General features: G+C 40.3%; 1 protein-coding gene across 2 annotated transcripts; it reads left to right on the top strand.

Annotated features, from left to right (window-relative positions):
• The first annotated feature begins 644 nt into the window (after positions 1-644).
• appa (amyloid beta (A4) precursor protein a) lies at positions 645-16,249 on the top strand. Of its 2 annotated transcripts, XM_077712867.1 has the most exons (16): positions 645-837; positions 6,259-6,426; positions 7,293-7,425; positions 7,510-7,622; positions 8,631-8,836; positions 9,556-9,827; positions 10,863-11,039; positions 11,930-12,063; positions 12,139-12,213; positions 12,974-13,132; positions 13,199-13,327; positions 13,414-13,513; positions 14,457-14,684; positions 14,764-14,817; positions 15,025-15,323; positions 15,923-16,249. In XM_077712867.1, exons 1-16 carry the CDS (start codon positions 778-780, stop codon positions 16,022-16,024), a joined length of 2,409 nt encoding a protein of 802 aa, XP_077568993.1. In that variant the 5' UTR covers positions 645-777; the 3' UTR covers positions 16,025-16,249. The 2 variants fall into 2 exon arrangements, with proteins under 2 accessions (XP_077568993.1, XP_077569002.1); XM_077712876.1 differs by lacking the exon at positions 10,863-11,039 and having other exon boundaries at positions 646-837.
• The last annotated feature ends 141 nt before the right edge of the window (positions 16,250-16,390 follow it).

The following is a 16,390-nucleotide window of genomic DNA, read 5'->3' as shown; positions in this document are numbered from 1 at the left end:
ATGTGCTTGTTAAAATATAAAATATACAAAATTTAACATTTTTTGTTAATTAAAATCTAAAAATAAATATTAAATTTAAGCATATTATTTGAATTTATTATTATGATTTTTCAAAGGAATAATTCTGGAGATTTTTTGCTTTTTAATGTACTAAGTATCGACTGTGTAGGCAAAATAATGTTTGTTAAAATTGTAAATGTTTAAAATTTAACTTTTTTTGTTTATTGAAATTATCCCAAAAATGTTTAAATATAAATATTCTATCTAAATTTAAAATTATTATTCTAAAAAGAATAATTCTGGAGATTTTATGCTTTTGGACGCACAATGTATCGACTGTTTTTTCTAAATACTGTGCATTTAAAAATTGTAAATATACTATGTAAAACATCCCAACTTTCATTTCATAAATTAATGTTTTTGAATAATATCACAAAATTCCAGCATTTAATTGGTGTAAAACTCTGTACAATATATACATGTATTTTTTTAATGTTTCTTAGAATTTCTTTATTTGGTATAACATTCCCTTTCACCTCATTAACCTGCCATTGACAGTAATCTACGTCCACTACCCGCAGTCAATGGCAACCAAAACCCAACCACGGGAACGCGCGTGCGTCGTAGGCGTGCACGCTCATCCTGGTCACGTGATCCGACTCCCAGCAGCTGTGCGGATTGGAGCGGTCAGACAACGGGAGTCGAAGACGCAGAACGCGCAGTCTGGCACCCCCCAAAAACACCTTTATAACAAAAAAGACCACACAAACGGACAATATGAAGGTACAAGCGGCCTTAACGCTACTTTTCCTGGCGGCGTCCAATCTAGCTGTCGAGGTAAGAACGCTCTTTTTATCCCTTTTTTTCCAACGTTGTCATGAAACCGAAGCTCGCTCGTGTTCGCCACCGGAACTTGAAGGTTCCGGCCTTTCACAATGTATTCAATCTTAACACAAAAGAAGCCCGAAAAGGCAGCTAACATCATTTTATTAGCATATTACATCACCTAAGATGACTTAGCATTTTCCAAAATATATATTTACTCCTTCATGTGTTTGTAAATGCATAATTTCGACGCTTGCTTATCTTTTAACTCTGTAATAACCGGAAGTGTAGCATGTTCCGCTACCTTTTGTTGAAACGGGGCTTTAAATCCAACACCCAGCATGTAACGCAATGCTAATTCCTCACGAAACATACATTTTTAAAACATATAAACCGTATGTTTACCATAAACATGGTTAATAAGCACTACATTTCCTAAAAACGTCACATATTATGCGGCGAATGCTTCAGGTTAAACCGGACAACGCAGATTTTTCCACCCCATTTGAGTCCCTTTTTATCGATACTAACCGCTTAACGTTAATTTAATACATGCTAACATCGTGTTAAATCCGACCGGAAACGTTATTTTGACGTATTATTTGTCATTTTAACTGCCTAAGAGCTAATTTTAGTCAAGTGGGCGTGTTTGAGAGACGACACGACTTAATAATGCGCATTTTTGTGGCTTAAAACGTGTCTTGGGGTTGGAAATTAACCGATAAATGAACGTTTAAAATGGATAAAATGGAGGAATTTGACGAGGGAAGTCAGTCGTTTGTGTCGTTTTCATGGAGGAAAGATAAGCAAGATGGCGGCGGTGCACTGCAGCATTGAAGCTGGACGCTATTGTGTCATTCCTGCTCTTTCCTTCTTTTCTATTTTAAACTGCGGACTATAGTGTTTGTTGTCTTATCTCCATTTTTTTTTGCCTTCCTAAAGAAATAAATACATCAAAAAAACCTAAAACCTACCGTGATGCACTAGTGCACTGGTGTCAAAGTGGCGGTTGGAGGGCCAAATGTGGACCGCTGGGTCATTTTGTGCGGCCCGAAAATGAGTTTTTGTTTTAGGATCAAATAAAAATGATAGATGATTTTCCCCCCTTTTAAATGAATAATTGTCATTTTTTTATTTCTTTTTTTAGTGTTTTTAGCTAAAAAAAATGTCAAAACTTAAAAATATATTGAATGAAAAGCTCTAATAGACATTGTTTTAGATCTATAAACAATGGAATATTCAGGGCTTTTAATCCTGTTCTTTTAATCCATAATTGTCATTTTTAATTCATTTTTTTATTGTTAGCTAAAAAAATGTAAAAATTTAAAAATATATTTAATGAAAAGCTCAAATAAACATTGTTTTAGATCTATAAAAAAAACAGAATATTCAGGGCTTTTAATCTATTTCTTTGAATTAATAATTGTCATTTTTAATCATGTTTTTCTGTGTTTTTAGTTCAAAGATCATTTTGTAAAATTTAAAAATATATAAAAATAGCTAAAATGTCCTTTGTCGATTTTGGGCATTTAAGGGTGATTTTCGATTGATTTGGGTCATTTTGGGGTCACTTCCTGTTAATTTGGGACATTATAGCGTCACTTAGGGTTGATTTTTGGACATTTAGGGTCATTTCCTGTTGATTTGGGACACATTTTGGGTCACTTTCTTCAGATTTGGGACATTTTGTTCAAATTTTGGGTCATTTTGTTCAAAGTTTTTGTCACTTCAGATTTGGGTCATTTTGTTCAAGATTTGGGTCATTTTGTTCAAATTTTGGGTCATTTTGTTCAAATTTAGGGTCATTTTGTTCAAATTTAGGGTCATTTTGTTCAAATTTTGGGTCATTTTGTTCAAATTTTGGGTCATTTTGTTCAAATTTTGGATCATTTTGTTCAAATTTTGAGTCACTTTATTCAGATTTGGGTCATTTTGTTCAAATTTTGGGTCACAATGACTGTTCCCATTTCCAAAAAAACGCGATCCACGTCACAAAATCCCCCAAAACGTTGATACATTCCCTGTATACCTTATTTTTTTATTGAAATTGTCCTTTTAAACCCTCATAACAACAACAATCTTGACCGTCATCTGTCGTCATGACGATCTTCATTCATATTTTTTTTGCATTAACTAACATTGATCTTTACTTTAAAGCGTCAAAAAATCGAGAAAAAAAATCTCTTTACCGCCGACAAAATATGACGTTTTTGCAGCTCTGCTATTTTTAAATTCATTTGATCCATTTTTTTTGCTCCGTTTTGCATCATTTCCAAGGCGGCCCAATTTGCCTGCCTTGCAGTTAACCTCGTTTTTTTTTTTGCTGACTTCAACGGAATTTTTTATTTATTTTCTTCTTCTCCGGGTCGTACTCGTGTCGTGTAATGGCAACCCAAATTTCCTGTAAAATGTACCCGCCAGATTGGGACTAAAAAAAAGAGATTTGATTTCTCTTAATCCAGATGAGTAGCCCCGCCCCCCTCTTCACTGAGAGGCGGAGCTAGAAAGGATAGTCCATTGGTGGTCATTATTTCTGGTAGTAACAATAAAAATATACAAAAAAGTCAAAAGTCTCCCAAAAAGAAATACATTGGTGTTCATAAAATCTGGCAACAACAACAAAAATCATGGTTCAATATTTCAATTAAAAAAACACTCAAATGAACAGGAAGTGGCCTTTTTTGTCAAAATAAACCGGATGTGACCCGAAAATCTGCAAAAAAAGGACGGGAAGTGGCCATAATTGTGTTAAAAACTGATAGTGACCTGAAATTGTGCCCAAATGAACAAGAATTGACCATAATTGTGTCAAAAAAACAGAAGTTACATGTAATTGTGCCAAATTAACTAGAAATTATCTTGAAATTGTGCCCAAATGAACCAGAAGTGACCAAAATTGCATCAAAATAAAGCGAAAGTGACCTGAAATTGTGCCCAAATTAACCCGGAGTGACCTGAAATTGCACCAAAATGAACTGAATGTCTGTTGAAATCACCCAAAAAAACAGGAGTGACTATAATTGCACCAAAATAAAGTGGAAGTGACAAGAAATTTCACCAAAATGAAATTTCACCAAAATGAACTGGATGTCCCTTGAAATCACACCAAAAATTGAGGCGGAAGTGACCATAATTGCGTAAAAATGTACAGGAGTTGACCAAAATTGCGCCAAAATAAACCAGAAATAACCGGACTTATGCCCAAATTAACCAGCAGTGACCTAAAATTACATCAAAATGAACCAGAAGTGACCCTTAAATACTCCAAAATAAAAAGTGACCCAAAAATTCCCCCAACATAACTAAAAAAATGCCCCAAAATAAGCAAAAAAACATGCTAGCTAATCAACTGACCCTTTCACCCAAAGATTCCATCATCATCATGGCGATGGCCTATTTGTCCAATGAAAAAAAAAGTCCACGGCACCCCCCCTTTTGTTTATTTCTGGGAAAGAAGGTCTTGGAGCATTCTCATTGTTCTGAAATGAGCAGGGATGGCCAAGAAGCGTACCGTAGCATAGCGTAGCGACTCCCTCCTTCTTCTAATGATCCATTTTCTTCACTTGAGACGCCAACTTGGCGCCGACTACGAGTAGATGGCTCTGCCTGGGGGGGCGGGGCTTATTTTGATTCTTATGACTTGCCTACCGGCCAGGCAGGGGCTTTCAAACCATGAACCAGATTAGCCGAGGAAACAATACAAGTCGTTTCTCTTCCCGTTTCTGTCCATTTGGCTCCAGCTAATTTGGACATTTTTTTGTTTTTCTGCATTTGGTTTTGGGTTTTTTTTTTTTGGGGGGGGGTAGGTTTATTGTTTTTTTTATTTTATTTATGTTTAATTTTTTTGGTTTTGGTTTTTGTTTTAGTTTTTTGTTTTGGTTTTTGGTTTTATTTTTGTTTTTGATTTAGTTTTGTTTTAGTTTTAGTTTTTGGTATTGATTTGGTTTTGATTTGGTTTTGATTTGGTTTTGTATTAGTTTTAGTTTTTGGTATTTGGTTTTTTGTTTTGATTTGGTTTTGGTTTTGATTTTTGGTTTTGATTTGGTTTTGATTTGGTTTTGGTTTTGGTTTTGGTTTTGATTTTTGGTTTTGATTTGGTTTTGGTTTACTTTTGTTTTAGTTTTTGGTTTTATTTTTAGTTTTGGTTTTGATTTGGTTTTGGTTTACTTTTGGTTTTTGGTTTAGTTTTTGGTTTTGGCTTTTTGTTTTATTTTTTGTTTTGGTTTTTGGTTTAGTTTTAGTTTTTCGTTTAGTTTTAGTTTTTGGTTTTGGTTTACTTTTGGTTTTAGTTTTTGGTTTTGGTTTATTTTTGTGGTTTGGTTTTGGTTTGTTTTGTTTTTTGCCGCCTGTTAGGTTCATTAATAATTACCTTTGTCCGTAATTATCAATAACTGCAGGCAGACATCTTATTCAATTATTGACATTTAATGAAATAGAAATGGATAACAACAGGTAAAACCCTCCGGAGGGGAGAGTTTCAGCAAGTGTCACCTTACAACTTCCGAACGTCTCCTCGAATAGACGTTCTCGTACGACTCTTATTGTCATGAATCAAAACAATTTACAGAGTTGTTGATCATTCCATCACGGAAGAGTAAAAACAACATCTGGGACTACAATAACAATCAAAGTATTTTACCAATAACAAAAACAGGAGACTAGACCTAAACAACATTTAGATTAGAGTAATTATACAACTTCCTTGACCTAAGAATCATATAATAATTACATAATGAAAAAACCCAAAGTGCGTCACGAGTGTTATGGACGTGGCAGAAACAATATCTATATTTATAATAGTAATACAGAATAAACCCAACATTTTGGTTAGGGTTTTATTGTTTATTTTGGTTTTATTTGTGCTTTCATTTGATTTTTTGCTTTGGTTTTTGGTTTTGGTTTTATTTTTTGTTTTAGTTTCTTGTTTTTATTTTTGGTTTTGATTTAGTTTTAGTATTTGGTTTTGGTTTTGATTTTGGTTTTTGGTTTTGATTTGGTTTTGGTTTACTTTTGTTTTAGTTTTTGGTTTTATTTTTAGTTTTGGTTTAGATTTGGTTTTTGGTTTTCATTTGGTTTTGGTTTACTTTTGGTTTTTGGTTTAGTTTTTGGTTTTGGCTTTTTGTTTTATTTTTTGTTTGGTTTTTGGTTTTGGTTTACTTTTGGTTGTTGTTTTTGTTTTAGTTTTTGGTTTTGTTTTGGTTTTAGTTTTTGGTTTTGGTTTACTTTTGGTTGTTGTTTTTGTTTTTGGTTTTGGTTTATTTTTGTGGTTTGGTTTTGGTTTGTTTTGTTTTTTGCCGCCTCCTCCCAAAAATAAAAACCCTTGATATCCTCATTTTTTACAGTTACAAATACGGCTTTTAATGCGAGAAAATACAAAAAAAGGTTTGGCAAATGTTGAGGTGTAACTCTCTGTGGCTCCCTCTGGCGGCACAGGTGCCCACGGACGGCTCGGCGGGCCCGCTGGCCGAACCCCAGGTGGCCATGTTCTGCGGGAAACTCAACATGCACGTCAACGTGCAGAGCGGCAAGTGGGAGAGCGACCCGTCCGGCACCAACACCTGCGTGGGGACCAAGGAGGCCATCTTGCGTTACTGCCAGGAGGTGGGTGGGTGGGTGATTGAAATCATCCAGAAAAATAACAAATTTAAATATTCAATCTAAAGTTAAAATTATTCTTTTTAAAAAGAATAATTCTGGACATTTTATGTTTTTGAACGCACTATGTATTGACTATTTATTCAAAATAATGTGCTTTTTAAAATTGTAAATATACAACATTTAACCGTTTTTATTGATTGAAATGATCCAGAAAAATAATAAATTTAAATATTCAATTTAAAATTAAAATTATTACTTTTAAATAGATTAATTCGGGAAATTTTATGTTTATTCTAAATAATGTTCTTTTTAAAAATGTAAATAGACAAAATTTAACAGATTTTGTTAATTGAAATGATCCAGAAAAATATTAAATTTAAATATTCAATTTAAAATCAAAATTATCCCTTTTCAAGTAGAATTCTGGAGATTTTATGTTTTTGAACGCTCTGTGTATCGGTTGTTTATTCAAAATATTGTGCTTTTAAAAAAAGTAAATAGACAAAATTTAACCGTTTTTGTTAATTGAAATGATCCAGAAAAATAATAAATTTAAATATTAAATTTCAATTTGAAACTTTTCCTTTTGAATAGAATAATTCTGAAGATTTTACCTTTTTGAATGCACTGTATACCGACTATTTATTAAAAATAATGTGCTTTTTAAAATTATAAATATACAAAATTAAACCATTTGTGAAATTGAAATGATCCAGAAAAATAATAAATTTAAATATTCAATCTAAATTTAAAATTATTTCTTTTAAACTGAATAATTCGGGAGATTTTTCCTTTTTGAACGCACTGTGTATCGACTATTTATTCAAAATAATGCACTTTTAAAAATTATAAATTGTGTGTCTGTGTAGGTTTACCCATCCCTCCAAATCACTAACGTGGTGGAAGCCAATCAACCAGTCAGCATCCAGAACTGGTGCAAGAAGGGAGGCCGCAAGCAGTGCCGTAGTCACGTCCACATCGTGGTGCCCTACCGCTGTCTAGGTCAGTTTCCCTCTTCTTCTTTTAAAGGCGTCCAATCTATTTGAAGTGGACGCTAATCGTCCAATCGTGTGCTCTCGATTGCAGTGGGCGAATTTGTGAGCGACGCCTTGCTGGTTCCCGACAAGTGCAAGTTTCTCCACCAGGAGCGCATGGACCAATGCGAGAGTCACCTGCACTGGCACACCGTGGCTAAAGAGGTTAGCATTAGCCGTTAGCAGCTAGCATAAGCAGTTTTATTGTCGTTTTTTGGTATTTCTGATCATTCACAAATCTTTTTTAGACCTTCAAATTTGTTCAAATCTTCCATTCGTTCTTAGCATTAGCTGTTAGCTTTAGCCATTAGCTGCTAGCCGCTAACATTGGAATTTTTCTTGTCGTTTTTTGGTGTTTCTTATTGTCCGCAAATCATTTTTAGACCTTCAAATATGTCATTTTTTTTCTCCGTTAGCATTAGCATTAGCCACTAGCATCAGCAGTTTTCTTGTCGTTTTCAGTGTTTCTAATTGTCCACATTATTTTTGGACTTTCCAAGTTGTCTAAATCTTTTCATCATTAGCTGTTAGCATTAGCTGCTAGTTGCTAGCATCGGCAGTTTTCTTGTCGTTTTCGGCATTTCTGGTCATCCACAAATTATTTTTTTAGACCTTCAAATTTGAATTTTTTCTTCTCCATGAACATTAGCCGATAGCTGCTAGCCGCTAGCATCAGCAGTTTTCTTGTCGTTTTCAGTGTTTCTAATCATCCACATTATTTTTGGACTTTCCAAGTTGTCCAAATCTTTTCGTCATTAGCATTGGCTGTTTAGCTAATAGCTGTTAGCTTTTAGCATCAACAGTTTTCTTGTCGTTTTCGGTATTTCTGATCATCCCCAAAAAAATGTAGACCTTCAAATTTGTCTAATTCTTATTTTCTCCATTAGCATTAGCCGTTAGCAGCTAGCACCAGCAGTTTTCTTGTCGTTTTAGTTGTTTCTAGTCGTCCAAAAATCATTTTTAGACCTTCAAATTTGTCCAAATCTTAGTTTTGTCATTAGCATTAGCCGTTAGCTTCTATCTGCTAATAACAGCAGTTTTTTTGTCGTTTTCGGTGCTTGTTGCCCCTCCCATATCCCAAAAACCTTCATGCTAGGCTAATTTATCCCTCTAAATTGCCCCTCCCACATTCCAAAAACATGTATGCTAGGCTAATGTAGCTCTTTTTTTTAGTCTTGCGCAGAGCGCACCATGAACCTGCACGACTACGGGATGCTCCTCCCCTGCGGCATCGACCGTTTCCGAGGGGTGGAGTTTGTCTGCTGCCCCGCCGAGGCGGAACGCGGCGACGCCGCCGCCGCCGACAGCGCCCAGCGCGGCGACGCCGACGATTCCGACGTGTGGTGGGGCGGAGCCGAGACAGATTATTCCGATAACAGGTACGTGGCGCGGGATTGGGAAGTATTAATTGGGAATAATGGCATTTTTATTTAAAATTCTAGAGGAAAAGCTAAACTTTTATTATGTAAGAAAGACAAATCTATATTAAAAGAATATTTTAATTTAAGAAAATATTAATAATTTTATAACCCTATATTTTTTTCTATTTTTTTTTCATTTTATTCAACTAAAAACCTGAAGGAAAGTACTTTTTTTATGTAAGAATTGAAAATATTTAGATATTTTTTTAATTTAAAAGAAACGGGAAAAAATAATTATATTTTGACTTTTAATTTTCTTATTCAGTATTTTTTCTAAATTTATTTAATAAATTAAATGTATTTCTTTAAATAAAACCTGGGGGGAAAGCAATTATTTTCTACTTATGAAATTCACAATAAATTAAAATAAATAAATATTAAATAAAAAAACTCAAACAAAATATTTATGACTATTAATTTTGTTACCCTGTATTTTTTCTAATTTATTTTTTAACAAAATCTTTAATTAATAATACTTTATTTAATAATAATAAATACAAAATAATCAATTAAATATTTCAATACCAAATTATTTCTACCTACAATAACCAAATAATATTATTTAAAAATTTGAATTCAGTACATAATAAATACTATAATTTTTTAATTTAAAAACTACTTCCCTAATCTTACATTTTCACCACCTATTCCCTTCCCGTACCACCTCAATCCGCCAGTATGGTGCGGGAGGCGGAGCCTACGGAGCGCCGAGAGGAAACCCAACAAACTGTGACACACGAGGAAGAGGATGAAGACGAGGAAGAGGACGCTCTGGGCAACGACCGGGACGGAGACGGCGAGGAAGACGATGACGAGGAGGACGACGAGGACGACGCGCTTGACGACGTTGCCGACGACGACGAGGGCGAGATGGCCGCCAACGTTGCCATGACGACGACAACCACCACCACAACAACCACCACCGAATCCGTGGAAGAGGTCGTCAGGGGTGAGTGAGCGTCCACATATCCTTACTTGGGGGTGCTGGAGCCTATTCCAGTTGACTCGTGGGGGAAACCCTTGAATTTGTGGACAGCCAATCACAGAGCACCAAGACACAAATGTCCAATTTCTCATTGCTAGGAGCAAGTTAGCATATAAATAGCATAGCATGTTTTTTTTGGAATGTGGGAGGAAAGCGGAGTACCCGCAGAAAACCCACACAGGCCCAGGAGGGTGGAAAACAACAACCTGGATTTGAACCCAGAACCCCTGAGCTGTGAGCCCAACGTGCTAACCACTCATCCACTGGCCTGCACACTAATATAAATATATAGATATATCTTCTTATCTCTCTCTCTATATATATAAATATATTCATTAATTAATTTTCACAAGGGTTGCAGGGGTGCCGGAGTCTATCCCAGCTAACTAGCAGCTCCACCCCGAATTAGTAGCAGCCAATAGCAGGGCAGAACTTATCATATGATTACCTAGCATACAGTTAGCCTAGCATATGATTAGCTTAGCATATGATTCGTCTAGCATACAATTAGCCTAGTACACAATTGGCCTCGCACACAATTAGCCTAGCCTACAATTACCCCAGCCTACAATTACCCCAGCCTACAATTACCCTAGCATACAATTACCCTAGCCTACAATTCGCCTAGCACACAATTAGCCTAGCCTACAAGTGAGCCTAACCTACAATTAGAACTTAGCATGTGATTAGCCTAGCATACGGTTACCCTACTTTACAATTAGCCTAGCCTACAATTAGCCTAGCCTACAATTGGCCTAGCACACAATTCGCCTAGCATGCAGCTTTTTGTGATGTAGGAGAAAAGTGGAGTACCTGGAGAAAACCCACAAGACGCTGGGAATCAACCCCAGAACTGCGAGTCCGCCATGCTAACTAATCGGACGGCTCCGCCCCCCACCATTGATGATATATAACTATATATATATATATACAAAGATAGATCCATATTTGACAGTTTTCCTTCCCCCGTGTGCCCCTCCCCGCCTCCCCCCACGGAAGACGTGTGCTGGTCCGACGCCGAGACGGGACCGTGCCGTGCCGCCCTGCCCCGCTGGTACTTTGAGCGGCGGGAGGGCCGCTGCGTTCAGTTCGTCTACGGCGGATGCGGAGGAAACCGCAATAACTTTGACTCCCAGCAGTACTGCCACTCCGTCTGCGGGAGCGTCCTTAAACAAGGTGCCGCTAGCTCCAATGACGCTAACTCCCGTGGTGCTAGCTCATTTAGCACTAGCTTCTTTGGCTCTAACTGCCATGGTGATAACTGTCATAGTGATAACTGCCATGGCGCTAACTGCCATGGCGCTAACTGCCATGGCGCTAACTGCCATAGTGCTAACTCCTAAGGCGCTAGCTCCTTTGGCACTAACTCCTTTGTCGCCAACCTTTGGCACTAGCTTCAATGGTGCTAACTCCTGTAGTGCTAACTCCTGTAGTGCTAACTCCTGTAGTGCTAAGTCCTTTGGCTCTAACTCCCATGGCGCTAGCTCCCATGGCGCTAGCTCCCGTGGCGCTAACTCCCTTAGCGCTAACTCCCTTGGCGCTAACTCCTGTAGTGCTAAGCTTCGTAGTGCTAACTCCTATGGCGCCATCTCCTTTGGGGCTAGCTCTTTTGGCACTAACTCCTATGGGGCTAACTCCTGTAGTGCTAACCCCTGTATGCTGACTAACCCCTGTAGTGCTAACTCTTATGGCGCTAAGTCCTATGGCACTAACTCATTTGGTGCTAACTCCCATGGCACTAACTCACATATTGGTAACTCCCATAACTAACAGGAAGTGACCCGCAATTGCTCCAAAACTTCCAAAAATGAAATGTCCAATTTTCTTTTTATGTTGGGGAATGTAAAAAAAAAAAAAAAATTGGAGGAGGGGCTAAATGACTCCTCCCACATCCCTCCCTAGTAACCCACTCACTCCCTCCCTCCCTCCCTCTCTGTCCCCTTCCTCTTTTGACCTACTTTGTGTGTTCTTAATCGGGCAAAAACGTGTCAATCCGGGGGAGATTTTTCTTGTCATCTGATCCTCCCCCCATCTGTTTTGTCCTCGTCTCGCCCCCCTCTCCAAAGTCCCCACGGCCACGCCGGGTTCCCCCGACGCGGTGGACCACTACCTGGAGACGCCCGCCGACGAAAACGAGCACACGCATTTCCAGAAAGCCAAAGACAGCCTGGAGGCCAAACACCGCGAACGCATGTCCCAGGTATCACCAAGCACGCCCTCTAGTGGCCGAGGCCTTGCCTGCAGGCAACAAGAAATGTCTTTTTACTGTTCTCAGGTGATGAGGGAGTGGGAGGAGGCCGAGAGGGACGCCAAAAATCTTCCACGTGCAGACAAGAAGGCCGTCATTCAGGTAAATGCACTATTAATTCATACCTTGTTCTTAAAAATATAAAAATGACAAACTATACACAGTACTTTCAAAAACGACTACAATTTTTAGTTTGTCACCCAAAACTTTAGTCACCCGAAACTTTAGTCACCCGAAACTTTAGTCACCCGAAACTTTAGTCACCCGAAATTGTTGTCACTCGAAACTTTTGTCACCTAGAAATTTTTGTCACCCAAACTTTTATCACCCCAAACCTGTCACCCATTTTTTTTTGGTCACACAAAACCTGTCACCCCAAATTTTGGTCACCCTAAAGTTTTGTCACTCCGAAATTTTAACACCTGAAACTTGTCACCCAAAAAAATGTTGTCACCTGAAATTATTTTGGGTCACCTGAAACTTTTGTCACCCACAAAAATGTTGTCACCTGAAATTATTTTGGGTCACACAAAACTTTTGTCACCCCCTACTTTTATCACCCTAAACCTGTCACCCGATTTTTTTGGTCACATTGTCACCCGAAATTTTTGTCACCCCAAACTTTTATCACCTGAAAACTTTTGTCACCTGAAATTTTTCTCACCCCACTTTTTGTCACCCGAAATTTTTCACACCCCAATTTTTTTCACCCGGAATGTTTCTCACCCCAATTTTTGTCACCCCACATTTTCTTTCACCCAACTTTCTTATGTCACCTGAAACGTTTGTCACCCCAAACTTTTGCATGTAGAGCCGCGTCAGTACTTTTTGGTGCCCCTAATTGCGGCAACTTTGGGTGTAGCGATTCCAAGAGAAGGTGGAGACCCTGGAACAGGAAGCGGCCAGCGAACGTCAACAGCTGGTGGAGACCCACATGGCCCGAGTGGAGGCCCTCCACAACGACCGTCGCCGTCTGGCCCTGGAAAGCTACCTGACCGCCCTGCAGCAGGACCCCCCCAGGGTACGTACGCCCTTCAAAAGCCGGGTCAGACTGTGTCGTCGGTAACGCCGGTCTCCCGTCCCTTAGCCCCGCCACGTCTTCGGCCTGTTGAAAAAGTACGTGCGCGCCGAGCAGAAGGACCGCCAACACACCCTGAAACATTTCGAACACGTCCGTATGGTGGACCCCAAGAAGGCGGCCCAAATCAGGCCTCAGGTACGACCGGGCGTGGGTGTCGTGTGTTTTTTTGGGGGGGCCCGTGGAAATGACGTTGCCCACGTGTGTGTGTGTGTGGGCGACAGGTGTTGACGCACCTGCGCGTGATCGAGGAACGCATGAACCAATCGTTGGGACTTCTCTACAAGGTGCCCGGCGTGGCCGACGATATCCAGGATCAAGTCGGTAAGTTTTATCGGAGGGACGCTTTTATGGAGGCGCTAACTCTGAAATGTGGAGGTCACCCGAAATCTTGGTCATCCAAAATTGTCACCTGAAATTGTTTCCACCCGGAATTTTTGTCACCCGAAATTGTTTCCACCCGGAATTTTTGTCACCCAATTTTTTCCTCGCCTGTATTTTTTCTCTTAGAATTTTCTCGCCCGGAATTTTTCTCACCCTGATTTTCCTCACTTGTATTTTTCTTACCACAATTTTTTCTCGCCCGTATTTTTTTCTGCCAGAATTATTCTTGTCCGGAATTTTTGTCACCCGGAATTTTTCTCACCCGGAATTTTTCTCACCCTGATTTTCTCATTCTGATTTTCCTCACTTGGATTTTTCTTACCCCAAATTTTTCTCGCCCGAATTTTTTCTCTTAGAATTTTTCCCGTCCAGACTTTTCTCGCCCGGAATTTTTGTCACCCGGATTTTTTCTCACCCTGATTTTCTCATTCTGATTTTCCTCACTTAGATTTTTCTCACCCGAATTTTCTCAATAATTTTCTCACCCAGGATTTTTCTTGCCTGTAATTTTCTCGCCCGAAATTCTTCTCACCTGGAATTTTTCTCACACTGACTTTTCCTACCCTAATTTTTCTCACCCAAAATTTTTTCACCCTGACTTTTTCTACCCTAATTTTTCTCACCCTGATTTTTCCTACCCTAATTTTTCTCACCCATTTTTCTCGCCCCAAATTTTCTCCCCATATTTTCTCACCCCGATTTTTCTAACCCCGATTTTCCTCACCCGGGTCATTTCCTGTATGATTTTAAGGAACTTCGGCTCCCTTCCTGTTTGATTTTACTGCGGACTGTCCAGTTTGATTTTGAGGGTCAGATTTTGGGTCACTTCCTGTTTGTTTTTTGGGCTGGAATCTAACAATCTGCCATTTTTTTGCCCCATCAGAGCTTCTTCAGAAGGAACAAGCGGAGATGGCGCAACAGCTGGCCAACCTGCAGACGGACGTCCGGGCCAGCTACGGCAACGACGCCCTCGTGCCCGACCCCGAAATGGGTCACCTGGACGGGGAGGCGGAGTCGCTGACCCGGGAGGACGCGGCGGGCGACCTGGGACTGGGAGGACTGGGATTCGTTCACCCCGAGAGCTTCAACCAGCCCAACACCGACAACCAAGGTCAGCTAGCAACCAGAAAATGATTTCAACCATGCCATTTCGGGACTTGAACCTTGTGCTTTTTTCCGTCAATCCGCAGTGGAGCCGGTGGACTCTCGCCCCAGCGTCGACAGAGGGATTCCCACGCGACCGGGTGGGTTACCCCAATAAAAGCCAACGTTATTTTGGCACTATTTATGAACAAACACATGGACAAATGTCAGTTTTTATCCAGTTTTGAGCTGCCATTTGCAAAGCTTTATTTAAACTTTTTTTTATCACTTCCTGTTTATCTCGTTGGATACATTGATCACTTCCTGTTAATCCAACATTCTTTTTTTTTTTTTTTTCTCCCGACCAGTCACCGGCCTGAAGATGGACGCCCTCCCCGAAATCCGTATGGAGAAGGTAGACCGCCAGAGCAGCGAGTACGAAGTCCACCACCAGAAACTTGTAAGACAACCGGGGGGGGAAGCCACGCCCACACAGAAAGACAAATGGCTTTTTCTTCAGGTGTTTTTCGCCGAGGACGCCGGCTCCAACAAGGGCGCCATCATTGGTCTGATGGTGGGGGGCGTGGTCATCGCCACGGTCATCGTCATCACGCTGGTCATGCTGAGGAAGAAGCAGTACACCTCCATTCACCACGGGGTCGTCGAGGTCAGTCCTGCTTTGTCGACCTTTGTGATTGGTCATTGCGTGTTTGGTCGCTGCTCGATTAGTTGTCAAGTGATTGGTCGTCGCTTGGTTGAATGCCGCTTGATTGGTCGTCATGTGATTGTCGCTGTGTGATTGGTCGTCGTGTGATTGGCCGTCGGGTGGTTGGTCGTCGAGTGATTGGTTGCTGCTTGATTGGTTGCTGTGTGATTGGTCGTCGGGTTATTATTCGTCGGGTGATTAGTCGTCGTGAGATTGGTCGGCGTGAGATTGGTCGGCGTGAGATTGGTCGGCGCGAGATTGGTCGGCGCGAGATTGGTCGGCGTGAGATTGGTCATCGGGTGATTGGTCGGCGTGAGATTGGTTGTTGCATGATTGGTCGTCACCTGATTGGTCGTCACTTGGTGGTCGTCGGGTGATTGGTCGTCGGGTGGTTGGTCGTCGGGTGGTTGGTCGTCGGGTGGTTGGTCGACGGGTGATTGGTCGTCGGGTATTGGTCGGTGTGAGATTGGATGTCGCATGATTGGTCGGCGCGTGATCAGTCATTGGTCTACTATCCGAATAATGCTTAACCCGCCGCCAATCTTTTGCGCCCCCTTTAGGTGGACGCCGCCGTGACCCCCGAAGAGCGCCACCTGTCGAAAATGCAGCAGAACGGCTACGAGAACCCCACCTACAAGTTCTTTGAACAGATGCAGAATTGAGGGCAGCGTCGCGTCATTTCATTCCACGGCCGAAACCCCTCCCCCTTTCTCACCATGCCCGAAGCCCCTCCCCTTTTCCCACACTCGAGTTACGTCAACAGTGCGGCACGAAATGAACTATTCGGAAGACTAAAAGCTAGTTGCTAAACAACTCAATATCAACAGAAAATGAGCCTTAAATGCATCCACATATCAACAGGAAGTGACCCAAAATGAACAGGAAGTGATTTGACTGCCTCAAAATCCAAAACTAAATCACCCAGCAATGCCCAGAAACCATAAACAATCCAATATCAACATAAAATGAGCCTTAAATTCCCCCAAATCAACAGGAAGTGACCCAAAACAAACTGGAAGTGACCCAAA

The sequence above is a fragment of the Stigmatopora nigra genome, chromosome 1, assembly GCF_051989575.1.
Source record: "Stigmatopora nigra isolate UIUO_SnigA chromosome 1, RoL_Snig_1.1, whole genome shotgun sequence".
Taxonomy (NCBI): domain Eukaryota; kingdom Metazoa; phylum Chordata; class Actinopteri; order Syngnathiformes; family Syngnathidae; genus Stigmatopora; species Stigmatopora nigra.
Note: the sequence above shows the minus strand (reverse complement) of the source record. Positions and strands in the feature narration are given on the sequence as shown.

Coding starts and splice junctions, on each gene's coding strand:
- appa (XM_077712867.1), top strand. CDS start 778: ATGAAGGTACAAGCGGCCTTAACGCTACTTTTCCTGGCGGCGTCCAAT. Junction 838..6,258: donor CGTCCAATCTAGCTGTCGAG/GTAAGAACGCTC, acceptor CTGGCGGCACAG/GTGCCCACGGACGGCTCGGC. Junction 13,514..14,456: donor CGATATCCAGGATCAAGTCG/GTAAGTTTTATC, acceptor TTGCCCCATCAG/AGCTTCTTCAGAAGGAACAA.